At 46.5% G+C, this 27,695-nt stretch overlaps 1 protein-coding gene across 4 annotated transcripts in view; it reads left to right on the top strand.

The window, feature by feature from the left end:
• LOC142587403 (uncharacterized) overlaps positions 1 to 27,695 on the top strand; it is a 93,565-nt gene that overhangs the window by 28,856 nt on the left and 37,014 nt on the right. For all 4 annotated transcript variants that reach the window (XM_075698396.1, XM_075698397.1, XM_075698395.1 and 1 more), the window contains one exon: positions 14,066 to 14,280. In XM_075698396.1, the coding sequence (XP_075554511.1) occupies positions 14,066 to 14,280 (215 nt within the window). The remainder of the gene's footprint in view (positions 1 to 14,065; positions 14,281 to 27,695) is intronic.

Here is a 27,695-nt window from a genome sequence, read left to right as displayed (position 1 = left end):
TACTCTTCTTTCCGTTGCACTCTGTAAGGTACAGTTTCCCTTCTCTAAGTTTGCATAGGTGCTCTGTGCCTCCATCTCCCAAGCTTTTGACGTGACCGTGGGAAAAAGTTCACCAATCACAGCGGGAGGCGCGCGCCATGTGCGCGGCTGGGTTCCTCGCTCCACTACCGATGGCGCTCGCATCCGCGGCAGTGGCGGCGCCAGACGCGCGGAGGAAAGAAATAAAAAGAACAAGAGAGCTCGTCTTCGCGCGTAGCGTTTGTCGCAAGCGTTTCCCGTTAGAGAAAGAGAGAAAGCACTTTATTTGCACCCGTCAGGGAGTATGCGGGATCGGGGTGAGACGCAGCTCCTCCATTCACCGTCTACCTCCCCCCTAGACGTCGGCCGGAATTCGTTGGCTTCCGGCGGCGGCCTGGGCTTGACCGACGACTTGTTTTTGGGCTTGTTCTTTCTGGCTACGGAGGGAGGATTCCCATGACTCTTTGTTTCCATATGCCTTGGGAACAAAGAGTCGCCATGCCTTCACAGTTTTTGCGTTTGGAAGAGTGCACCTCAGGATGCCATCTGTGTAGGATATACGGCTTTGGGAAGGTACCCGTCTGCAGTTGTCGTCAGATTACTTCTTTGTTAGATATCTATGGGGGGAGAGAGTGTTCTCCTGCCCATGCTATAGTGTTCTAGAATTTCTCTGTATGTGGTTAGGTCTCGCTTTTTGGACAGGGAGTAGTCTGCCTGGGGTGGGGCCCGGTGTGCGAGCCCTCGGAAGACCTCGTTGGCGATCTCGTTCCCTGTGAGTTCACTATGGGCGGGCGCCCAAATTATTCTAATTAGGTCGTTGGGTACGTTCTCCTTGCCTACCTGCAGAATTTTGCCGGCCTCTTTGGACACTTTGCCGGTGTCATAGGCTTTGATTTCAGTTTTAGAATCGGTGATAATTATTCTGCTTGATGGGTTTGTGATTGCCAGGGCAATCGCCGCCCTCTCTGCCTCCTCTGGTGAAGAGTGTCGCACGCTACAGCTCGAGATTAGCTCGCCTTAGTCGCTCACTACTACTGCAGCGTAGTGCCCTTCTGGGTACTCGGCCGCATCGGTATACACTACTCCTTGTTTTTGGAGAAGGGAGCTTTGGAGTCTTTGGACTCTGCTTTTCCTGCGTTCCTTGTTGTGTATGGGGTGCATATTTCTTGGGAAGGGGGTATTCTTAACCTGTTGCTAATTTCTTTGGGGATGGTGGTTATCCCCTCTCGCGATTCTGGGCTCTGGTAGCCCAGTTTCCTAAGGATGGGTGTGCCCGTTTTGCTGCCAGTTAATCTGACATGTTGTGCCGTGAGTCGCCTCGCACATTTTCTCTAGCGTGTTTGACACTCCTAGGTTGAGGATCGTCTCGGTTTATGTGCGCGGTGGTAAACCTAGGGCTGTTTTGACACCTTTCCTGATGAGGATGTGTACCTTGTCTCCCTCTGCTTTAGTTGTCTTTAAGTACGGGATAGCGTAGATAATTCGGCTAATGATGAAAGAGTGGACAAGCCTAAGTAGGTTCGCTTCCTTCAACCCCGTATTTTTGTTTGCTACCCTCTTGAGAAGCCTGCAAGCTTGGTTGGTCGTGGTTTCTATTGTTTGTCGTTTCGGTGTTTCTCCCATTTTCTTGTATCCACATACCCAGTATCCTGATCTTCTCCACCCTTGGGACCGGGATGTTGTTGACCAGGAGCTGGATATTGACCTGCTGCTTGCTCATGTTTAGCATCTCCGATTTATCCGGCGAGCATTTTAGCCCTATGGGTCTCAGATAGCTTTCTGTTTCCCAGATTGCCCTTTGTAGGGTGTCTTCTATTTGGCCATCGGTGTCGCCTCTGTCGACCCAAAGGGTGAAGTCGTCAGCGTAGACTGTGTGGCAGAGGCCCTCTAGCTTTCTGAGTCTCTGGCAGCCCGATCATTGCAATGTTAAAAAGGGTAGGAAATAGCACCAATCCCTGCGGTGTTCCCTTGTTGCCTAGCTTAATGTTTTCTCTTATTGTGCTCCCACTTTCATATGTTCACCATTCGGTCCGTGAGGAAGCTTTCGATATAGTTGTATAGCTTGCTCCTACATTTAGGTAATTGAGGTGCGACAGGATCGCTTTGTGTTTGACGCTGTCAAACGCTTTGATGACGTCCCGTCCCACTATGACTCTCGAGTCACTAGTCTTCCTTTCCAATACTTGTTCTTTGAGTTGTAGCATGACGTCGTCTCTGGATATTTGTTTTCTGAATCCAACCATGCTGTCTGGGAAAGGTTCTTACTTTCCAAGTATCCGTTGAGCCTGTTCTGTATGACTTGCTCCATAAGCTTGCCTACACAGGACGTTAACGATATTGGCCTAAGGTTCTCTAGTTTGAATTCTTTCCCTGGTTTGGCGATGAGGACTAGATTTCCTTTTTTCTACTTCCCGGCTATCTCCCTCCGCTCCCAACACTTTTGGATGAATGCCATTAGTTGCTGAAGGGAGTTGTCGTCAAGGTTTCTAAGCATCTTGTTGTTGACCCCATCTGGGCCAGCAGCGGTTTTTCCTCTGAGCTTGTTTAAGGCAGCTTGGACCTCTTATGGTGATTGCTTGGTCTAGCTGATCGTTGTTTTCGCCGCTATAGTCCGGGAATGTTTCGTTGTTCGTTTCCCCTATGTACTTCTCTTTTATCTGGTTGATCATATCCTTCTCCGACCCCTGGAAATTGTGTGTTAGTCTTTGCATTTTTCTCCTGGTCTCTGCTTCGGTGTTGTCTGGGTCCAGGAGGTTCCTCAATATTTTCCCGGTGGTGACGGAGCTTAATTGCTTATGTAGCCTATCGCAGATGTCATTCCAGTGTTGTCTGTTTAGTGTTTAGGCATGACTCTCAATTTCCTTGTTGAGAGCTGCTATTCTCCTTCTCAGGTTACGGTTGCCCCTTTTCTGGGCGAGCTCGGTTTCTGCCTCTTTTTTCTTTTGCCACAGTTGTCTCATGTGGCTATCAACCCAGTCTTGTTCCTCACCTAATTCTATTTCGTCCTCAGCCTCTTTGCACGCCTGCTTGATGCTATTGGTCCATTCAGCTATGTCGGTGATATCCCCTCAACCCCCTCTGTTGTCGCGCAAGGATGGCCAATTGATGGATTTGAGTGTTTTCCTCTCACGTTTCATTTTGACCCTGTTTCGGACAACAATCTCTATGATTCTGTGATCACTGCCTAGGTTCTCTCCAGTGTTGTGCAATGTAGCCTCAACGTCCGCTCCAATCATGGCCAGGTCGGGGGTGGTGTCTTATGACACGCTGTTCCCATACCTGGTCGGTGCTAGTGAATCGTTGAGGAGTGTTAAATTGCACTGCAACATGGCGTCCCATAATTCCCTCCCCTTTATCTGGGGCTGGTTGTATCCCCATGCTTGGTGTGGCGCATTAAAATACCCTACTATTACAAGACGCTGCTGCTCTTGTGCCAGTGTTTGCGCTTTGGCAAAGAGCTCCATGAAGCCACAGCCTTTCCTTAGTTTAGGAGAGCTGTAGACGTTCAGGACTAGCAGGCTGCGTTATTTCCTCCTCTGCGGTATAATCTGCGTTAACACGTAGTCAATCTGCGTGCCTCCTACCTCATGCTGCATGACGGGGATATTTCTCTTCCCCAGGGTAGCGGTCTGAGCATTTGGCGACCAGCCTGGGTACGTTTTGTATCCGCTCAGTTTAGCGTTCTTTCCACACTCTTGGAGCGCGATGATGTCGGGACCATCGCGTCTGCAAGGTAGGCTTGGAGAACGTTTCATTTTTTTTTGGTGAAGCCCCTACAGTTCCAATGCCATATTATGTTTGCCCTAGCGTTCAGTCTGGCCATGATTCAACCGCAAAAGGATTTGCTTTTGCTGTTCCGCCAGTTGGTCCATTTTAGTTCACATTGGGGTGACTAGTTGGCTGAGCTGGGCTAAGAGTTGGTCTACCCTCTCCGCGTTACGCTGGGGAACTATGGCGACCTGTTGTACTGCCTCTTTGAGTTGCTGCATGTCTACCTCAAGTTTATCTACCCTGCCCTCGGCCTTCTCAAGGCCAGAATCGGCCTTTTTAACTCGCTTTTTCTTTGGCTGTGCAGCCGCCTCTGGCTCAGCTTCGGACGACTTATTGTCCATGGCCTCCTGATGTGCTTCCAGTTGTCTGAGTTGAGCTTTGAGCTCACTGTTCTCCAGTTGCAGCTCGATAACATGATTACGGAGCTCCTGCATCTGAGCTTGTGTTTGCTCCTGGTAAAACTTTCATTGCTGCTGTTGCTGTTTCATCATTTCGTTTTGTTGTTTCATTTGCTCTTTGAGCTCCCTCACTATCCCTAAGTCATGGGAATTCCCCGCTTCCCAGCCTACTTTTCTGGTGGGTGGTGACCCTTGCTTCTGGGGCGGAGTGGTGGTGGCCTGCTGCGGTAGCCTCGGGAAGGATGTGGACCAGAGTCGCTCCTTGCTCGTGACCCGCCTCTTGCTTTCGCCCCGCCTGTTGCGATGTTCTGGTAGTTTCTTCTTCTCTTCCTCCTCCTCTTGTTGCTGGAGCTTCTCCCATTGTCGTTTTTTAACGATGTATGGGGTTCTGAAGATCTCCTTGCAGGTTCTGTCGCCGGTGGGGTGCGGCTTGCCGCACAGCTTGCAGGTGGGGTTGCAGTCGTGTCCCTCGGTTGGGTTGGGGATGCCGCAGCCCCTGCACTTCTCCTTGCTCTCGCATACGTCGGATCGGTGTCCCAGGTCTCCGAACTTATAGCATACGTCGTACTTTTTCTTGTATAAGTAACAGTTCAGGATGACACCTAGGCATTTGATTTTCATCGGTACCTCCTTGGTGGTGAATGAGAGCCTGATGGTCTTGCTCAGTGCTAGCCGCCTGACCTCCAGTACCTTGGGATTCTCCTCATGTTCTGCTATCCCCTGCTTGATCACGGTTGCATAAGCTGCAATTGGCGGGAAGCGGCAACTCTAGCACGAGAAGCAGGAAGGGGCATAAGTACATTTTCATATCTAAAAGAAGAACCCGCCGAGCAACCGATTTTATTGGTAAGCTGATAGCACTTTGGAAAGGCCACACATAGGACTTCCGAAAAGCAGCGTGAACACGATTAGCCGCGACGGGAACAGCAAAGTCAATAAGCAAAACGGCGTCGCGCTCGGAGTAGGTAAGAATCAACCGCTCCTGGCCGGAGCAAGCCAGGCACACTTTGGACACCTGAAGAGTAGCGCGATTACGATGAGCGATGAAAGGAACAGCAACGTCAGTATGCACAACGGCGTCATGCTCAGGCTCAGCAGCACCCAGTTCAAGGCTACGTCACATTGGTCTACTGGGTCAGATGATACGAAAGCTTCGCTGGTCACAGCTTGGATTGGAGTGAGTGAGTGAAAAGTTTACTGAAGATATCTGGGGATTACGGGCAGGGAGGGGCCGCCACCCCACCAGCCTAGGTGACGGTCTCGGGTCCTTGTACACTGGCGGCTGCCTCAACACGTCGGAACGCCTACGGTTCATTAGCGAGATTGTCGTTGAATAAAACCACGACCAGGGCCAGTTTTTTTTTACTCCTCCTTCTCACACTGCTTCATGTCGATTTTAAAGCGAGAACATTGTTTCTTTCTCTTTCTCTTTCTCTACCGCTCTTTCTCTACCGTATTCGTTGTTGACTGAAATATTTGACCACTAAAAAGTTTTCGTTCTCATCGCATCCCTTACAGGCATTCTACCGTCATCATGCCACCTTGGTCATCCACTATCATCCCTCCGCTAACGTCATGCCGTCTTTACGCCGTCGTTGTCGTGCCGTCACCTTGGCGCAGTTCCCTCCGTCGCTATGATTCCATATTCCCACCGTCGTCGTCGCCACTCCATGATCAGTGTGATGTCATAATGCGTCATCATTCAGTCATTGGCATCTTCCTCGTCATCGTTGAACGGAACAGCGTCGTCACGCTGTCGTCATGCCACAGTGCATTTTTCGGCATATTTCCATCGTCATACATTCACCATTTTATCGTCGTCATACTGTCATTGTCGCGCCATCGTAATGCACGTTGCTTCCATTTCATTGTCGTCAAAGCGTTGTCGTCGTCACACTGTCGTCGCTCCACTGCAGTCATGTTGTTTTCGACATGCTGCTGCACTGATAACATCACCGTCGCACCGTCATCATCATTGCATCCTACTGACATCTTGCTCGTCGTCAAGCTATCGTCATTTCACTGTTCTCATGTTACCGTTCTGGCAATTTCGTCATCGCACCTTCACTTACCACGTCACCATGCGGTCTTCGTCACACCATCGCCGTCTAACCGATACTGTCACGCCTTCATCTTCACTCTATCATCGCTCTGTCGTTGTCGTCAGGACGTCGTCATTCTGTTGGCATCACATTGTCTTCGTCACGCCACCATTTCCACATCTACGTCTTTACATTTTGTTCACATCATCCCAGAAATCATCGCCTCACACATAACTACACATCTAGGGATGTTTACAACACAAGGCTGTAACTTGGCTTGTACCATCATCTATAACATTTCTGCCGAAGTTTATTATTCCAATACATTCGTGAAGAGTTAAAGCGTTTTTGGTAACGATAATCTTACGACTATCTGGCCGTCTCTGTAGGCTGATCCCAAAGATAGTGCAGTCTAAGCATATGGGCCGATCCCGAATATAATGCAGCTCCAGGGCTGTCGGAATAAGCTTAAGCGAGGTTTTCAGTAGTGTTTTGCAAGAATGGTGCATCTGCCTAGTGAGAAATAAGCTGCTTAGTGACAAAAGTAAAGACTACAATACGCAGCTGAAGATCGGACTTTTGAAGCATTGTTGTGCTTTTCGCGGTCTGTATGATATATTGAACGCCTTTAGCACTTCTTGTTTTGCTTTATTTTTCTGTTTCTCTCCATTCAGAGCGAAGTTTTCTTTGCCTCTTCGACTTTCCCACTGCAGCTGCTTCTGAGGGAAGAAAGACGACGCGAGAAACTCGTTTGGACCCTACCACGTCGAATATGCAGAATGCCCCCTGGACTTTTCGGACCTGGGCGTCGCCACATTAGCCTCTTGACAGCTGTGATTATCTGTGACCCCCTCGGAAGCATTGTAGAAACTGCAGCGCTTCCCTCTCTACTAACGTGCGACCCCAGAGGGAAGGCAGATAGAACTGTAGAGAGGAGGGAAAAGAAAAAGCAGTTCCCATACGGGATGAGAGGAGGTAACGTGATGTGAGAAGGCAAAAAAACCCTGCTATCGTACGAAAGCCAGTTGCGGGAAAACTTAAGATTAATTTCAAGGTACGATACAGTACGTTCCTCTTATTCCTGAAAATTAAACATCATGCAAATCTGTCAAGCGGACAAATTACGCAGGACGCGCAGAAGCAGATCCGCAATAATTAAAGCGCACCGCAGGGTCCAGGTGACAATACGCAAGCAGTCGACTGTCAAATCAACACTTCTGTGCCCCCCGTGGTAGCTTTGCGGCCATGGCATTGCCTGAGGTTGCGAATTTTACCCCGACTGCGGCAGCCACATTTCAACGGGGGTGAAACAGAGAACGCACGTGGACTTCAATTTTGGGGCACATTAGTGAACATCATGGCGTCAAAATTAATCCGGAGTACGCCACTACGGCCTGCATCATAATCCGATTGTGGTTCTAAATGTGCCAATTCAATGGCTACCTATTTTGCAATTTCTGGTTCTGTGGTGTAAGTGGAAGCCGAGTTGACTATTTCACGTTTGCCATTCAGAAGGACCGCTGTGAAGTCTCCTCTATTGGACATGAAATCGGCGTCGACGAAAGACATTCTTCAGCCTGATTTTTAACCCTCTCTACTAGGGCTTTGGTTCTGGCTTGCCTTCTGCCCGCATTATGAATGTGGTGAACATTCCTTGAAACAGGCATCACTGTGATATTCTTCCGCACATCTCTGGGAATTTTTCGGTGGTTATTATGTATTTCTGTTATTGGGATACCAATCCGTTGGCGGATGTGTCTTCCTGATCACATGATGCAAAGTCTAATCAATTGGACTCTTTCTTATGCCTCGGCTATTTCTTCCAGTGTATTGTGCAGCCCTAGATGCATGAGTCTTTCAGTTTTCGTGTACATAGGTAGCCGAAGAGCTACCTTGATTACTTTCCTTAACAATGCATTGGGTTTGTATCTTTCTGATCTCTTCTACTCGTGCATTGCTGTTACTAGGCGAAGTGACATAGCACAAAGGCGGGAACTACTCTGACGACATCGTCTTCTCCAAGCTAATGTCGGCGGTTAGTTACTTTTTTGATGAGCCTGACTGCGTTGTCCACTTTCTTAGGGATATGTAGAATCATTTGATAATTGGACCCGTTGGCTTCTATCACCAAGCCCAGGACCCAGATGGAGTACATCCTTGGAATGACGCTTCCGCTCTTGGTATATAGCGTTATGTCGTTCTCCCCACGACGAAGCCATCCCCTGGGTTTGTGGCCTCGTCGCTTAGGTCGCTATAGTGAGGAGCTCCGATTTCTCGGGTGAGAATAGGAGTCCCATTGGGATGAAATGCTCTTCAATGACGTTTACGGCGTATTATAATCTTTGTTCTATTTCTCCGTCGCTGCCTCCAGTACACCATATCGTGACCTCATCCACGTACATGGTCCATTCTATGCCTTTGATATCGTCAAGTCTTCTGGCCAGACCTATCATGGAGATATTGAAAAGAGTGGGCGAGATGACCGCTCCTTGGGGTGTGCCTCGGTTACCTAGCTTCATTGCATGTGAGGTTAGGTCCCCAACTTTGAACGTGGCCATCTTTCCACTAAAAAAGGTTTTGACATATCGATGAATGTGACTACCCAGACCGAGGTTCAAAATGGTTTTGGGTATAAACGTATAAAGGATATTATCAAATGGTTTCTCCATGTCTACTCCAAGTAATCCTCTCGTGTCCCTAGTCTTCTGGCTGATTATTTGGTACTTGAGTAGGAACATGGTATCTTCCGTAAATTGGCTAGGCCTTAAGTCGATAATCGTATAAGCGTGAATCCCGTGCTCTTCCAGGTACCTAGATAACCGATTCAGCATTGCGTGTTCAGCAGACTTTCCCAACACGATGTGAGTGAGATCGGTCGTAGATTCTCGAGGCCTGGGGGCTTGCCAGGTTTTGGGTTTAAAATAGTTTGGGCGGTATTCCATTCGCCATGAACGTCACCTCTCTTCCATATCTCATTATTTAGTTGTGTCAAGTACTCTACGGAATCATCATCCAAATTGCGAACCATATTGTTTGTTATCTTGTTGGGACCAGGGGCAGATCTTCCGTTGAGGTCATGTAAAGCCGCCCTGGCCTCTCCTACTGTGAATTCTGCATCTAAAGTTGGGTTGCTTGTTCCCGCATATTCCAATCGAGGAGGGACGGATAGGGACCTATTCACTAACTGTGCGATAGCGTCCGACTTGGATGAGTCATTCCGTGCCATGTGCAGAACTTTGCTTAACGTGTTGTGTTGATTCGATTTTGTGTTGGTTTCGTCTAGTAGGTGCTTCAGTAGATTCAAGGTTCCTCCTTTTCTCATTCGGCCATCTATGGAGTTGCAAACCTCATCCCACTGTTGCTTAGAGAGGGTTTCGCAGTGCTCCTCTATCTCTCGATTGGTTTCGGCAACTTTCTTTCTCAGCCTACGGTTGAGTCTCTGAGCCTTCCACCGGCTGAGTAGGGATTTCTTAGCTTCTATGAGGTGCGCCAATCGGCTGTCCCTCTTGTCGATCGGGAGATCCGTTAGCACCTCTTGCGGCGCCAGCGTCCTCCCTTATTTGTGCGATGCATTGTTCCAAGCTTAGGTCGATTTTTCCAATCACCCTGTTATTTCTGATTTTTTGTAATTCGCCCCAGTCTACGACCTGAAATTTGCGTAGTCTCTTCTGCCTAATCCGTAAGTTGTTCGGTAATATATTATGATCACTACCCAAATCTTGGTGCAAATTAGTCCAGGTGTGTTCCGCGGCATTGTGAACAAAAGTGAGGTCGGGAGTCGTGTTTCGACATGCCAATGTGCCGCATCTAGTTGGGATTTCTGGGTCCGTGATGACCGTTAACTCTAGGTCTGCCGCTTCGTGCCATAGAATCTCCCCTTTGTTCGTAATGTAAGGGTAACCCCAAGCGTGGGGGGGGGGGGGCGGTAAAGTCTCCGGTAACGTTTAGCGGTGAGTGTCCAGCTAGTTTGACTGCTTTCGTAAGCAGGGGCTTGAATCTTCTTTGCTTCAGCTCCTTTGGGCTGTTGTAGACATTGAGAATAAAAGTGCTGCACTCATTGCCACTTGAAGGGTTTGGAATGATTTCCGCCATGATGTATTCAATCTTGTTACCAGTCATCTTTAGATCGTAGCCGATGTGCGTAGCCCTGTGGCAAAGTAGGGGTGCGATACCTCTCCCCCCCCCCTCGTTACTCATCATCTCCAAGCGATACACGGGCAAAGTGACGTTGGGGGTGGGCATTTCTTGAAGCAAAATAACATGCGATTTCTCAGGGCGGGATCGAATAAATTGCTGCTGGGACGCCTTTTTATGTTGGTAGCCCCTGCAGTTGCAATGCCACATTGTGAATTGACTAGCTTGCGCATCTATGTTGCTTAGGTTAGGGTGCACTCGTATCATTTAGTGTAGTTAGACTGCTAGACTTCGTGCATTGTACGAGAGGTTTAGTGGTCTTTGGATTCAGAGCTGGGACCACCGTATCGTGAAGATATGCGTCGATCATGAGGAATCGCTGGTTAGTGCGCTGTTCCATGGCTGCAATACCTGCCTGAAATTGCAATACTTCGGGACAATGCAGTTATTTTTCTTGGTGCAACGAAACTCGCTAACTTGGAACCTGTCCACAACTGCACTTTCCTGTGCTCGTAGTGCTTTAGAGCACTTTTCCGAACAATTTAAGGCTGCACTGCGGCTCTTGTCTAATGAGAAATGGTGCCTTCGGACTTTTGCAAGAGCTACCTTTGCGACGTGCTCCATTCATAACTGTGCCAAACCGCCACAGCTGTCCTAACTGCTTCTGTAGCATCCCAATGACACAGTATCTCGTCGCTCTCAATCCGGTTTCCGTCAACGGGCTCCACAGCAGCTACGCCACAGTCTACGGGCCTGTAATCACTCATCAACGTGTAGTTAAGATCACAGGGATTAGCCTCTCTTTCTATTATCGGTAGAACCATCCGCGCTACTTATTTGCACCTTCTGTGCCCTACTTCTACGGGTGCCCGACATTTCTGCTGCTTTGCTTCAAACTCCTCTTCCAATTTCAAGGAGTGTACGGTAGCGCGATTAAATGATCCCTTGAAGATGCATTACCAACAAGCCCACATTGCAACCGTCTTGTTCCAATCTTTCAATCACTTGATTGTGTGCTTCCATCTATTCTTCTTCTTCCCTAATCTTTTCCGGTCTTTTCAATTCCTGCTCATATCTAATTGCTTCTTCTTCCTGTTCTTTTAGAACTAGTTTGCCGAAGTATTTGAAGTATTCCTGATCACTTTTGCTTTCTAAAATGACTCTAGAATTTCGGCTTCTGACCTGTCATCATGTACATCTAGGTCGAGCTCTTCCCACAAGTACAACAAGATAGCTCTTGCCAAACCCATTAGGTCCATGGTCACTATAGGCTTTGGCTCAGCTATTCTACAATACTTGCTGCGAAAATCACACAAATTGAAATGCAAGTAAAAAAATTGCCAACGGGTCAATTCTGTTTTGCCAGGAGAATTTCGAGCCTGGCAAATATAAGAGAATACAAACACCTATCTACCGAAGTATCGCAATGTCCCTAAATTCGCCTCCACTGTATCGCACCATTTGCAAGAAGCCATAAAGCATTCAATTGATTAGAAGGTTTGCCAATCTCCATGTCCCAATTACTTTCACACAAGTATGAAGTCTGGCTGTAGCAGCTGGTTCATATCTATGCCGAAACCTGCTTTCTGCTGAGATGCGCAACAACCACCGTATCACAAAAGGCAGTAGTGCACGCTCTATTGGTTTTTAGTAAGTCTAGGCTAAAATATCCGATGAATCTCAAGCGCAAAGCCAGGCACTCACCCTGTACTGTGCAATCAGAATACGCTGCGTCCATCAAACCACTCGCGAACCAGTTGCTGGCGATTCACGCTAACTAAAGGTTCCATCTCGCCGCTGTCACCCAGTCACTCGCCAACTAGGTGCTCGCGACTGGCGTTGAGTGCAGGTTCAATCCCACCCTCACCACTAGTTGGTGCAGTACGGGCTTGCACTTAGGCGTAGGCCAGGAGTCCTCCAGGCACAAGGATGACTAAATCCGGGAGTAGGAATGAAAAAAAAAGGTTTTAGTTTACATATTTACATTGTCTCCAGAAGTAGAAGCCCACTTCATATAGGAGCACTTTAAATGTCGCCATTCACTACATGACTGAGGACGCACATGTCAGCACACGCCAGGATACCAAAAGGGTTCGCTTTTTGAGCAGTCGTTTTCCTTAGAAGACTAGACGAAGGAATCTGTTGACTGTGTCTCGGCCAACCATATTCGTCAAATTGTTCGCAAGATCCCACCTATGGCGTCTCACTGTTCTACCGCACTCCTCCTCCAATGTGGCGCAATCGCCCCGCATACCAGGCAGCCACATCAAAATTTAGAAACATGAAGTCGACTCTCTTTCCATGGAAGTACTCGACGTTGGCCTCTTGCATGAATTAGTGGGGTCTCCGTGGCAGTCAGCTTGTCAGGGTGAGGAGACTGGCTTTCGCGACTGTTGCCGCTTCCACGGAGGGTGGCAGTTATCGCCTCGAGGTGAGCTCCTTTGTTTGCGCTTCAAAGTTTATGTCGGGCCCAGTCGCCGACTGGGCCTGTGCTGATGAAGGGGCTGCCTCGTAGAAAGCGCCTAAGGAATGCCCGTTGCCGTTTTCAGACGTAACAGCGCACTGGACTACGAGGTCGTTACGGACGGCGCACCACCGCCCGCATCCTGAAGTCCTCAGCGTGGTGCGTCTCAAGCCATTCTATGCGTGAACACACTTTTGGACTTTGTTTACTTTTGCTCTTTCTTTATTATTTCTCCTATTTTCGTTTTCTTCGTTTTTCTGTTATTCGCAGCATCGGGACAATTCTTCTTTTAAGAGGGTGCATTGACACGTGTACCTGTTAATTCTTTTTCCAGCACGCATTTCACTCGCTAACAGCTTAGCGCAAGCGGCACCTGTATAATTTAGAAATTGAATATAGTCGTTGATTCTACCTGTTGTCTGCGCTCTTGCCAAACCTTCTGTAATACGATTGTATGCGCAACAAGAATAATGTTGCCGTTTCTGGAAGGTATGCGAATACATGCGATTACGCTGGAGCCTTGGACGAGTCAAGTCTGAAAGCCGACGCGATTGACCCGCAGCTCAGATTCATCGACAAGTGTGTTCGCAACTATCATTGTGCGACATGCTTTACTTGGCACAGGTTCACCTAGTAAATAGTCAGTTTCAGGATTTGCATTGTGCCACTGTGCATGGTTCTTCGCGGTCACTACAAAATGACAATAGTGACACAGATATTGCATAATTCATTACACATGTTTGTTAGCTTCACGAAGTACGTACTCAGTCTGTAATGCTGATGTACACTTACTTGGATAGGCTGATTGATTTGGGAAGATAGGCAAGTATAAATTTACTAAATGTAAGCGAGTGGCCGAAGTATGTCTCGCTGGTGTAATGGGCATCTATATATGACGTTCTTGTACCAAGTCACTTCGATACTTGAGGGTAGGCGTGTTGCCTGCGCTTCCTATGGCAAGTGCTTTGCAGTGGCACGGGTTGATAGAGATTTGATGGGTTGTCTAACATGGAAACTGTCATTGAATAACGGCGTGACTTAGCATCGCACCTATCCTTCGTGACGCTTAGGGGGTGTTTGTAGTAAAATCACGCCATAGTGACGAACCAAAACCTGCAGTGCCGGTCCACATTTTGCTAGATGAGTGGTGAAAAGTTACGCAGTACTTAATTGAATCAATAATATAACTTGCACTTTAATTTTGCGTTCCTCACAATGCACGTTCTTTTCTTGCCCAGTGTTGAACGTGAAAAACAAGATCAAATGGCTGCGCGATTACTTTGTAAAGGAACTGAAGAGGGAACTTGGCTTGACGGTCAAAACAACCTCGCACCAAGGGACCCCCTCCCAAGGCTACGTGTCCCGCTGGGAACACTTTAACAAGTGGGCTTTCCTGCGCAGCATCTTCAGTGCAGACTTGTGCTCCCCTTCAACCACCAATGCACCAGACTCGGTAAGTGCAGCAGCAGGCGCCCTAGTAAGCCTTATCGTGTACACTCAAGGCGCATTCTTGGCCCGCAATGCACGAACGAAATGTTTATATGCATAATAGGGCCTGAGGCACGCATAGCGTTGCTCACATTGATGTGATACTCGTGCATTGTGCCTTACGTGTTTCAAGGCTCTTAACTTTTGCAACTGCTGTTCGCGAAAAAAAATACACCTGTTGCACGTGTTACAACAAATCCCAACAACAATTAGTTTAGCATATTCGTGCGCCTTTAAAAACATCTTCAGCGTGCACAACTATAAAGAAGGAGATGACGGTACGCTATTGATTTGAAATATTCAATCAAATGACCGGTGAGTTCCCTCTGCTGTTGCACAATTATTATGCATTCATCTCAACAAAATTCTAATAATATTGTCCTGTTCGATGCTTGGCTTAATAATTGTCAAAAAGCTGCTTTCTCAATTATTGCTCATATTTTAGCCTAGAGCATGCCTTGTGAGGCGGAGGCTTTGTTTATGGCACCAACCTTCTGTCACACAGCAAAAATAAATTTCAACTGATAGTCTTATTTTACCAATAATGCTGTCAGTTTAACCACCGTTTTCCATTAATAATGCCTACTTTCATACTGGCAATCAGGATACATGCACTGCGGACGCTTTCGTTCATTCATCAAAGAAAGGCATTTCCTTGATTTCAAATTTCAATTCCCATCTGTACATAGCTGACTTTTTTTAAGCTGTGCCAAATTTTTCCTGTGGCAAGAGCGCAATTCTAACTGTTGACGTACATTACTCGATGAAGCGGTCATTACATTTACGAGAAATCAAAATGCCTAATCTATTATTTATCATAACTGCACCAACTATATTTTACCTAATTGCTTGCGAATTGTAGCTCGTGAGTTTGCAATTTATATCCACTTGGAGCGAATTCTCAAGATGGCACTGACTTGCGTTAAATATGCACTGTTGTTCCTCTTACCTTTTTAAAGAAAGCGCTTGTTGATGCATTGAAACACAAAAGCAACTAGAATACCAATTTATTTCGTCATGACACTTTGAAAATTAAAAAAAAATTCACCGACAATTACGATATTCCCTAATGCGAAATTTGAGCGCAGCTCTATACGTGTTCTTATTTCACGATATATTAGCTAGCGCAAATGGAGCGAAGCGTGGCGCGACTGCCTGGTTATACTGGAGATCGCGAGAGGCAGCGCGTGGGTGGCGCGGGGGCGCGATTCACAGCAGCCGCCATACACAGACCTCCCAGACAATGCGCGCTACTCTAGCGCCGTCTCCTAGCCATCGTCGCCACACAACCATTTTCTTCTCACGCTTGCACTGTGCCCTCCTCCTCCGCTTTCCTTTTCGCGCCTTTCATCTCCCGCTGCGCTCCGCGTTCGCTCTTTGATCCTTCGCTCTGCTCGTTCACTCTGTTACGCCGACGCTCGACACAGGAACGGTCTGCTAAGAGCGGCGCTTGAATATCTCTGAAAGAGTGTATACCTGAGAATTTGTTCCTTACCAACTCACCGGCTGCAATTCGTAGATTGGAATATGTCCGCAAGCTGTCTTATTAAAAAGTTGATTTATTTAAAGTTGAGTTGAATTATGTTTATTACTTAATAAGGCATTTAGATTTCTCGTAGAAATAATTGCACCTGCCATGGCTGTTTAGTGGCTATCGTGTTCGGCTGCTAAGCACGAGGTCGCGGGATCAAATCATGGCCACAGCGGCCACATTTTGATGGGGACGAAATGCGAAAACACCCGTGTACTTAATTTAGGCGCACGCTAAAGAACCCCAGGTTGTCCAAATTTCCAGGGTCCTCCATCTACGGCGTGCCTCATAATGAGATCGTGGTTTTGGCACGTAAAACATCCTAATTTCACTTTTATAAAAGTAATGGCCCCCTTTATCAAGTAATTGTGCCATCTCCCACAGAAAATTTTTCAAAATTTGGTGCAATTGAAAAAAAAGACTTTGTATATTAATTATCCCTTCTACACTAATTGGCGCGGGTGACATGTGTAATAATCTCCGGATAGCTTGAGCCTTGCTACTACTAATTCTAAAGTGCTCGCGTTCCTTGTGCCCAGTTTTTATCTCCTGTATAACGAAATTTGCGGGTTCTATTATCTCCGTCTTCCTTTGCTGTTGTGCAATCAAACTCAAGCAGTCACCACTGCTAATAATTAATTCCGAGGTCAGCCATCGCTTATTGGTGATGCCATGTGCGTAATTTTAAATACGGGAAAAAAAGACTTCATATATTGCAGTACTAAACTTTGGGGAACCATTACAAAGCAAGGAGCCTCCATGCTATGTTGAAAAGCGCTTTTAACAATCTTAACTATTCGTGAAGTCTGGTGCACTTGGTTTTATTCCGGCCAGAGATAACCTCTCTTAGCACCATAGTTGTTTTAGGAACAGTGCAAAACTTAGCGTGCTGTTTTAGAAAAATTATAACAGAAATTAAGATCAAATGTGATAAAAATGGACGAAATGTTTTTACAGAGCACTGCCAAAAAGGAAGCTGAGCACAAAACAGTTGGAAAAAAAAGGCATCCACTGCGATTTAATCCGCCAATTTCAAAACAATAATTAGTTCAAGACAAAAAACGCGTAATAAAACATCTCTGTCACCAGAAGTAGTATGGAAGTGATGAAATAAAGCTGGTTCTTTACAATATCCGGCCAATATCCAGTGTGATTTCCTAGGCCAAATAGGCATACGAAACAATTATGGCTATCCTGTTCTCGAGAGTAGATATAAGCATGAAATGGATACCGGCATAGCAGATTAGTTGGAAATGTTACTAGCCACAATCTTAAAATGCGCATAGTGCATATTCGCAATGGTACGCCACACAACACCAGCTTAGTCTTTTCTTTCTGTTGATTTCTTTCTACTTTTCTATTTTCTTTTTTTTCTTTTATTGATGTATTCCATTTCAGCACTCTCTTTCATTTATTTTTTTTACGAGCACTGGTTTCTGCCACACCTTATATTATCTCTTTCAGAGACACGCTAGCTCACGACCAGCAGCGAAACAGGTAATAGAGGGCTGCTGTGCACGCCATTGACACACAGCCGTTGACACGTGATTGACAGACGGCCTTGTCACTGGCCTCGTGCACGGCACTCCTTTATTCTCAATTCTGCACCCTCGCCGCTAACACACCTTCGCTCGTTTTCGCACCGGCCCACCTTACACCCTCCCCCTTTAGGAGAACCCCACCTATACATACTGTGGCGAGGAAAGCATATGTCGCCTTGAAGAAGACAAGTCCACTCGTCGAAACGTTGGCTCCAGCTTTCACCTTGTTCTCGTTTTGAACACCACACCACATCCCACAAACCTGTTTTCAAACTGAACCGCATCGCAAATGTTGTGTAGGCCAAACAGCCATTCGCAGCGCGCAATGTATGGTGCACTGTATCTGCCTTTTGAACGTGGCTTTTTGAAATCACAAATAAAGCTTCAGCGTACTAGAAGTTGCAACTTGGGTATATAGTGAGCAAACATTAGGAAGAATTCGGAAGCAATATTTTTTGTAACTTGTTTGCTCAGTAACTAGCGTATGTAATGCGGTCCTCTACAAAGTGCTGGGGGCCAGAGACCACATTTTGTTAAGTTTTGACTGGCTGTTATGATATATTTATTTATCAATTTAACATAATTTCAAGACCCGAAGGCCTTACAAAAAGGAGTGGGTGAACATAACAAAAAATTTGTGCATTATACGAAAGACATATTGACACGTGTACTTATCTTTATCGGGCGACCACGTTTCGCCGCTTAACAAATGTAATCGCACAGCGAGGGACGCGCCTGCATGTATCCGACGTTTCTGGAAAGTTATCGATGCTTCTACCCGGCTGTCTGTTGTCGCCGAACCTTGTGTTATCTGATTCCATCGCGTAACGCGAATGGTGTAGAACATTGTGGAAGGCACGCGGGTCCGAACGATTAGTCTGGAACATTCGACGACTGCTCTATAAAAGCCGACGCGCTTGACCCGCTGATCAGATTTCGGACGATCGCCGACCGTGTTCGCCGCTATCCTTGTGCTATAAGTGTAGCCTGTTTTGTGGGCACAGGTTCGCCCAATAAAAGCTAGTTTTGTATTCCACCATACTGCTTCTTTCTTCACCGTCACTACCACGTGACAATATTCAACGTGGCGTTTCATGAATGGTGGTCTTGAAGGTGTCGGTATCGAGGATGGCTGCGACGGTGGCGGGAAGGTGGTTCGAAGCTTTGCTTGTGCTAAGGATGAATGCATTGCTAAAAAGTTCAGTACGTGATGTTCGCGCACCAACTTTGGAACTGTTGTCAGAGCGAGATTATATGTATGATGATCTCGTTTTGTTCTCGCAACTTGTCCGGATAAAGATTCTGGCTTCTCGCTCAAGGTCAATTGGAGGTCGCCGACAACCGGAGCTAAAATCATTTCATGCTTAAAAACAAATTCTACGACAGTGTCAAGTCAGAACTGCCACAAAACATAAAAGTAACATTAAGTATGGCATCCAGCAGCAGTGAGCCCGGTTGCACACTTTCTCATAACGGCTGGAGTTGTTTTTATTGTTTCCTCAAAACATGGCTCGTACCCACTAGGGAGATTAGCTACATTCGGCGGTGCGGATAACAGCTAGCGAGCGAGGTAACCTTATTTGGAATCCGGCGATTGGGAGGCCCACGCCTGTAGCCGCCTCGATGTCTCGCTAGACGGCCCAAAGTTGGTCTTGGAGTTTTGAGCTGCGCAGCGCGGCCGACCACCACGCCCGTAAATTTTCCGGGGTGACTGCCATTTTATCTTGATATATTTTATATCCCCACAACATGTGTTAAAGGGTGGCTCTAGCAGACTTGTATAGCTTGCATATGTCGCTCTCGTATATATGTCGGGGTAGAAAGTTTTTACTTGCACGGGACTCGTAAAAGTTTTCGGCTCTAATCGCCTTCAAGTAACGGACTCAGCTCTGTTCAGTTTAGTATAAGGTGATGGTAATACTCGCCTCAAATTTTGATAAAATTTGGTAATATCGCAACATCTTGTTAATCTGTCTTTTTTTTTCTCCAGATATCCTCCTCCGCGTTGTCCTGACCGATAGAAGGCACTTTTTGCTCAGCTCGGCGAGTACGACCTTGAGTTTCGCAGTGTGCTACCTCGTTGGGGTTTAATTCGGGGATGCCTGGAGTTGTATGCGCTGGGAACCAGGGCAATTGCCTGCCGTTCTTCTCTGCGTTGAAGAATTTTGCTTCGTTGACTATGAGGATGTACCACGGCTCAGGAGAGATCCTACCTTTGCGCAATTTCTAATGGCCGCCTGAGAATCGCTAATGATGTATTGAGCAGTCGTGGAGACAAATTATAGTGCAATTGCTACCTCCTCTGCTGTCTCGAAATGCTTAGTAGTAACCACGGTAGTAACTGACACCCTTGTAAGGGTTTTTTGGGTGTGACCTACGACAACTGCCACGTTGCTATTTCTGTGTGGGTATTCAGCTGCACCTACGAAGGTTGCTCTGTCATCTGACCCATGGCTTCGAATCATTTTCTCAGCTTTACGCGTGCGTCTGCCCTTGTTCTAACCTGGATGCATGTTCTTAGGTATATTTGGTACTAGGAGTTTGTCACATATTTCTCTCGTTATCGTCTTCTTTTCCCCGTATAGAGTGTGATAAATAATTCCTAGCTTGCGCGATATATGCCATCACGTTTTGGTTTTGGTTAGTCGTTACGCCTGAGATGTTTGTGTGCTTCTAGGGGTTCGTCCAGTGTGTTTTAGAGTCCCAACTTTAACGACAGATCCGTGCAGTTCCTTCTTTAATAGTACTGTAGGCTATATTTCTTCCTCGGGATTTCATCTTTCTTTTATTGCGCATGAGGGTTACTTCGACGGTGGTGGGTGCGGTGTGCATGCGTTGTAGCTATTAAGCACGCTAGAGACTGACTCGAACACCGAGGGCCCTAGGTGTTCTTGAAATTTCTGCTGCTGTGAGCGTCGTGATTGACTCGACTTGCAGGCTCATTGCCTTCAGATATGCGCATGCACTATAAGCACTAAAACTAGCATCCATAAAAATATGGAGTTCAGTCATATCCGTGATTCCTTGGAGGCTGCTTCTTACGCCGCGCGAAATTCTAATTGAGCCAAGCTGTAGGACGTCCGTGTACCATTCACTTCAAGGCGTAGTAATTTCACTGTGCTAACCTTTCGTCCCACGAAACATTCCGAACCCACAATTGTTGAAATAGAAATTACGCTGTCACTGTGAATGGTGAAGGTACCCAAGAGGATCAAAGATCCTGGATGCCTCCTTTAGAAAACATTGTTTTGTATTTGTCTTCGATGACATTAAGGATTCGATTACTGACTTCTGAGTAAACTCAAAATTATCATAGTTTGTATCCACTGCATGCCTAATACAACCGTTACATCGCTAGTGCCTCCATATATTGACTTTTTTTGCTAATAAAGCTTCTAGCAGTGTCTTGTTATTGGTTCAGCGCTTTCGGAGGTTCATTCTGGCGTCACTCACCGTTGCCTTGTATGTATCCACTCCAATTATCAAGCCATGTACGCAAAGATACTTCTTCAGACTTACCACCAGCTTCTCGTCTTCAGTACCAACGTTGTCTAGATGGTTATGAACAGTAGCCATCAATAGAAATAGCCTTGACTTTGACCCAAAAGGTACGCGCGTCGTGCGCCATTTGACATTAGCGTTCTTCTCTTTGGATATCTAGCCAGGAAATCAAAAAAGCGCTTCTGTCTGGCTCTTGTATTTCAAGCTGCAGGAACACTCTTTCTACGCCTCAGTTAAGGGTGGTTAAAAACCATCGGAAACAAAGTAGCATACCCAGAAGCTTTGGATTTAAGTTGCTTCCCTTTTCCAGGCCGTAGCCGAGTGTGAGTAGTCCTGGGGCATGGGAAGGTTCATCGAACACAACCATGAGCTTGGCGGTAAATTATTCTTATTCCCATTATGACATGTAAATTACATGTCATAATGGGAGGTTATCGAAGAATAATGTTGACAGTCACCATGCAGTTTATATAAACTGCGTGGTGACTGTCAACATATTTGGGCACAACTTCTTCGTCACCAAGGGACATATACTATCTTATGACTATATCGTAGCGTTCAAGTAAGCCTTCATGTCGTGATGGTGTACTCACAAACTGCTGTAGACGTTTGACGGTGATGTCGCGATTGTCACTGATGAGGTGTTTGCTATTTTCCTTCAACGGTAACGCTACAGCTTACCTGCCGTTGGACTTTCGGCTGTTCTTTCGAAAGTGACCCAGGAACTTGGTTGAAGACCATTCACAGACGTCCTCAATGCCCATTACTTCCAGGTTCCAGAAAGGCTGCAAAATCTGCAAACTTCTTTTTCCTTCAACTTCGGGAATGTCCATCCACAGAACAAAAATCATCAAGTTAGTGCTATGAGCTAGAAAGCCTCTCTTACGAACTGGTCCTTGCAGTGTTCATTCGAAACAAGTGTTCACTGGAGTAAGCCCTTGAACTTCCATGCTGCGAATTACTTGGCCCATCAACTTGGTCCACGGATAGTCAGATCCTATCAACATACTAAGTTCTGGCTCCTCATAAACTTGTATCAACATTCGGTCGTCAGCCAAGAGCTGGTTTTCAAATCGCAGCTCTTGCACGAAAGGGCTGTCAGTTGACGGGGCGACAATGTTAAGGCAGATCATCGAAACCGCAATTGTTTGTACGAGGCAAAAACTTGCGCCATGTTCACTACGTATCGGCACTTCAACTACTTTTCGGTGTTCACTTCGAGAATTAAATGCGCTACGAAACGTGTCAAACGCTATCCTTGCCTCCCCTACGACCCTGAGGTGCATCATCACTGCTACGTTTTCTTTGTTGAAGGAACTCGCACTTCCGCCATCTAAAATGCCTCTGACACAGCGATGCTTGTTATTATGGACGACCAAAGCACGAAAAGACTGCAGATATACGTCGTTGTCCTTGCAGTTCACGCTCTGCTCAGTACTCGGTGACCCACTGGAGCGTGACATTAACATTTCGGGGAAACAAATACTACTGTGCATATTCTTGATGCCTCTGGATCGACGTGCGTTTTCCGGTACGAGGGATCGCATATGCTTCTTGCAGGCCTTTCATGGCAAGACAAGCACGTCAGCTTAATTTCACGGGTTCACCATGGTGACCTATGGACGTGCAGCGAAAACATTCGTTATCATTGGGGAGTTTATCTTCTTTGCAGCCAGGGAAAGGTCGCTTTGAAAAGCGTGCCATGCTCCTTCGAGCGGCAGAAGACAGTCCGCTTTCTTTACAAATGAATTGCGCAAAACAGAAGCTGTGGCGATTCTTACTGCCGTGTCAGCTCGTCCACACTGTTTTTCGCATGGCGTAATGCCCTGCTCCCGACTTTCCCACTCGACACGAGTGAATTCCAGTAGTTCCTTCAGCTTGGCATCTGAGGAAGCCGCTGCTGAAGTTGATTCCTATACAACTTGAGTGTCACCTGATGAGTCCCTCCTCAACGCTTTAGTTCGGTGCTGTCTAGTAAACGTAAGAGCGACATCGTATGGCAGAGCCTGCGACAGTACGTCGATAAGCATAGCCGAGAAACTTAACATAGACACGCTGATAAATTTCAGACAACAAATGCGCAGCTGCGTAGCAACATACAGTCGTCTGAGCCCTCGCGCTTAGGTACCTAGTTTAACGTGGCCAATGTACCTTAGAGCAGCAAGGCACAGGGGTGCATCTCCGCATGGCTGCCATTGGCTCGCACGCAGTCGCGCCCATACTTATAGTATACCAGCATGTGCCGGGAGAGAGAAAAAATTCCACTTCCAACACAACAGATCATTGGTCTCGCTTTATTGACTTCGTTTCCGGAAACAGAGATTTTTCTTATAACGTGGTGTGATACACGCTCAAAAAATGAACAAGAGTTAAAGGTGCATGACATATACAAGAGTACTAAAAACAAAAGTTCACAGCCGGTGAAATAACAAAAAAGCGCTAGAAAACGCGAAGGCCGTTCCATGTATACACACAGATAAAAAACAAGCTTTTTATATAACACCCTCAAGACCGAAATGTAGACGAGCATCTGATATATGCACTAAGATATTGCACAAAACTGGACGACGTGTACGACATAGTCATGACAATTAAAGAAAGCGAAAGTTCACTGGCAAGGACAAAAACCATGGCACGCATGATACCTAAAAAATATAATAAAATGCTAAGATTGTTTGATTGACAGCCATACCAAAAAAATAAAACAAGAGCTTACTTAAAAACCCGCAGGATAGTATATGAAAGGCATGGCATGTTCATTACTACTGAAAAAATAAAAAGGACATGGCAGAACAAAAATAACATTGTACTAAAAACTGAAGTACACATTATCACATTATTTTGCACTTGGCCACAATTTGAGTAACGGTGGCAAGGGGGAACAGAAGGTAGTCGGCTTTTGTAGCAGCACATAGAAAACATTCGCAGAAAGGCCTATTCCTCAATCAAAGACCAGGTAAGATAAGCCAACAACACGACTTTTCTTTCACCACTAATGCAATGCTTAGCAGTAAAATTACATCACTTAGGGCCCTAAGTCGTACCTACTGGGCACTCCTTCGTATTATAAAGACGAACTACGAAAATCCGCATTTAGGACGCTAGCAATGCTCAAGCTTTCCAGAGGAAAATAAAAAGCGCATCATGCCTACACATGAACGTTGTTCACGAGGTTTTGCCATCGGCGATTACTGAAATAATACACAAACACGACCAGTAATTTTTCAGCTGTTAGTACGTTTGTAAAACTTGAAACACAGAAAAAGCACTGAGGGCTGAATGAAAAGCAAAGCAAGTTACTGAAGTTGCAGAACGAGACGTGGCGCAGAAAAACACAGAAATACAGTCATAGACAGTTGACAATGAGGAGGAACATCTATTTGTCAGCTTTCTCTACCGGGAAGAGGCAAGTGTAGCACAATCAAGGCACAACTACGTCCGGAGGCTCATCGAGCAAACACATGGTCAGGGCTGTGTTCGTGTACATGCGCCTTCTGGTGTCCTTGGGTCTGCGCGCTCACCCGTTGTCTTTAAGCATCCGAAACAACCTTGCAGGGCTTGCTTTTGAGTTTTCCGGGCACCATTGCACGATGCACGAGCGGTACGAGTCGTGAAGCAGGTGAAATATCGCGGAGCACAAGCACACAGCTATCGAGGACCACGAAATTGACCAAACTAACCACGCCAGTCAACGCACTGCAGCGCACGCTTCCCGATACCAGCAGATAACGAAACATGAAACGTCATGCAGCGGGCTAAGCTGGCGCCGGGCCGGCGGGCTCGCGCGAAGGCAGTCGAAAGAGAGGGAGTTACCAGAGAGTAATGAGAGAGTACGAGGGGATAGGAGCTGAGGGGAAGGGCTCGGCCACCAGCATCGCCGCGCGGCCGCTCGACCATTTACGAGGTCATGCAAGGCAAACGGATTTTCGGATGCGCCCTCCTCATAGAGGGCGCCAATTACCTCTGCCACCTTTGCTCCGAGGTATGTGGAAAGGTGTAATGGTTCCAGGACTTACTTTTGGAAATGTGGTTGTTTGCTTTAAATCAGAGGTACAATCAGGACCCGATGGGAACCAAAGGTCAGTAGGTCGCCTCGCATTGGGCGCTCACGGGAAGACTACAAATGTAGTTGTGCAGGGTGATATGGGCTGGACAAGTTTTAAAGTCAGGGAAGCTCGCAGTAAAATTAAGTGTGAAGAATACTGAGGAATATGGAAGAAAGTAAATGGACTGGGAGAGTTTTCATGTATCTGTACAGGAAAAACATTGATTCATTGTGGACGAAGAGGAATAGCAAGCTTACCAGTAAGTATGCGGCCTGCAGGGTGTGCAACACATCAACAAAGAACGTGAAGTGGACAGTCTTAGAGGCTGAAATAATCTCATGGGTGGCGGCAATGGAAAAGGAGCCTGCCATGAGTAACTACTTAAAAGGAAAAAACGAAATCGGGAAAGAAACAATTTATGATAACTCAAAGGGAAGGTCATTACTTTTCGAAGCGAGATCGGGATGCCTTAGAACACGCACCTATAAAGCGAGATATAAGAAGGAAGAAATTAAGCATGCGCTTACTGCGGTACAGCTAGGGAAACTATGGAGCATGTTTTATTAGAATATGAAGACGTCTACCCAGCGGTCGATTTAGGCACTACTAGCCTCCTTGAAGCCCTTGGGTTCAGCGAGAGCAGTAAAAAAGTAAACATGTCCGCTATAGGAATTAGTAAGGGGCTATTGAAGGATTGGTGGAAGAAGAGTAGGGAAACGAGAACAAATGGAGACGTACAAAAACACAGTTCGCAACAGGGGATCAGAAAATTTGGTTGTGGGAGTTCATAGTGTTCTTCTTTCTCCTTTTTTCTTGTTTAACCTCGGTAGGACATTAGGCAGTATAATAGCAAGAGCTTGGTGGCACAACCCACCACCCCATTCCAAAGGAGACGCTCATAACATCCATCCACCCATCCATCCAATCGAAGCCGGGGAGTTTGCCAGGCCGGTGCAAAGTGATGCTGCTCGATTCTGTTTCTGTCACCAAAGCGCACCTTGATTATATCGAAAGGATCATTATAACAAGACTTAGGTGTTGGCAATCCCACAATTGCCGCCGCGGCTTCTCTAGCAAGATACCATCATAAATAAAAAACCTTCGTTGTTCAGAGGAGTGCGTTATTTAAGTGAACTGTCCGCTCGAAATGCTATTGTAATCCAGTCCGCTGATTTATGTCTCCCTTAAATGTTGGCTTATCGAGCTTCGGAAGGCTCGATCGACCATAGCTGTACGCTAAGGCAGCGTTATCCGTGACGTTAGGCTGCGCAGATGGTGACTGCGGAGGAATACCGTGGGCTCTCTCTGCGCGTTCCAACGCTTCATACCGAGAAGTTATTTCAGCAGGAATGCTGATTGCCTGGTCGTTGCACTCAACATTCGTCCTGCATTTTACTTCTAGTTCACCATCTAGTACTCGAGCTCGTCATCAATTTTTGAGAGCATGTCGTTGCTTGAAAAAAGACTGTCACGCGTACCTTTACAGCATTGGGCGCATTCAGAAGAGACCTGGCTTATTGAATGATCTTCGTGTTTTGCGCTCGTCGGGCTGCTCTCTTGTTCTTCAGGCGGTCCATTAGGCGAAGCTGCGTGCGATCTCGCATGTGACTTGCAAGGGAGTTAGTGTTCACGTCCGCGTTTATGGTTCTTCACCAATTGTGGCAGAGTAGGGCAGCCCTCGACGCATGCAAAGCGAACAAGACGTGTCCGCACAGTGTTTTCGACCCAAAAATAATATTAAAAACGATAGAGACTGACTCGAGCACTGAGATCCCACTCGGTCCTCATCATCCTCTTTTCTCTACAAGCGCCCAATCTTGATTATAGCACTTATTTTTCTTTTACAGTAGCTGCAGGCGGTTTTAGCTGGGCTATTGAGAGCGACATTTGCTCGCCCTTAGTGTCTCTTTTATTGCGTGGCGGTATTCATCGTCTGTTCAACACTTTAGTGCCTCTTATAAGTTACACCAAAAGACGTGGCGCTTCATTGCAGGCTATAACAGATCCCTCCGGAAACACTAGATGTTGAAGACACGTATGTAGGAGACCTTTCTTTTGTAAGTTCCGAAGTAGAGCGTCATTTTCACCACTGTAGCTCGAGAACCACCACAGAAAGCGTTCAATGTATCCTGTCTTATTGCACGAAGATATTTACAAGCCATGTAGGGGTATATGCACACCCTGCCTTACTCAATACAATAGCAAGGCTTCCTCTCAACGAAATCACTTCGTTACGCATGGCACATGTGGTGGCATCCAAAGACACACTAACTAAGCATGGGATTTCCGATTTCCTGACTTGATTGATTTTTGGTGGTTTGGCTTTAGGAGAATATGATAGTGCTGCGTACGCAAGAGGGCGTCGCCTTCATCTTTTCTACCGTTGCCACTGTGAAAGGAAATTAAATGAATCTCCAGATTGAAGCCCTTCTTGTTGAGCTTTTTCACGAGTTACATTTGATTGCCTGGGAAATTGTTTACTGGTAAACCGCGACATGGTTGTTTCAATGCCGCCTTGAAGTCCGTGAGGAGTACGACATCTTGTGCAGGTAGTCTTTGGCTTTAGTACGGTAGGAATTATTGCTACACCCTCAAGAACAGTTGGAGATCACATGGACCAGCCGGTCAGATGAAGTAGCTCTCAAAGAGGGTACGCTAAACGCAGCTGTCTACGTCCGCTTTGATGGACCCGTCTGTGTAATTTTGGAGGTGATTGTGTAGTGATGTCAAGTGCTCCAAAACTTCGCTTCTACAGAAGAAA

Source organism: Dermacentor variabilis, chromosome 7 (genome assembly GCF_050947875.1).
Source record: "Dermacentor variabilis isolate Ectoservices chromosome 7, ASM5094787v1, whole genome shotgun sequence".
Lineage (NCBI taxonomy): Eukaryota > Metazoa > Arthropoda > Arachnida > Ixodida > Ixodidae > Dermacentor > Dermacentor variabilis.
The sequence above is the reverse complement of the archived record's forward strand: the minus strand, read 5'-3'. Positions and strand labels throughout refer to the sequence as shown.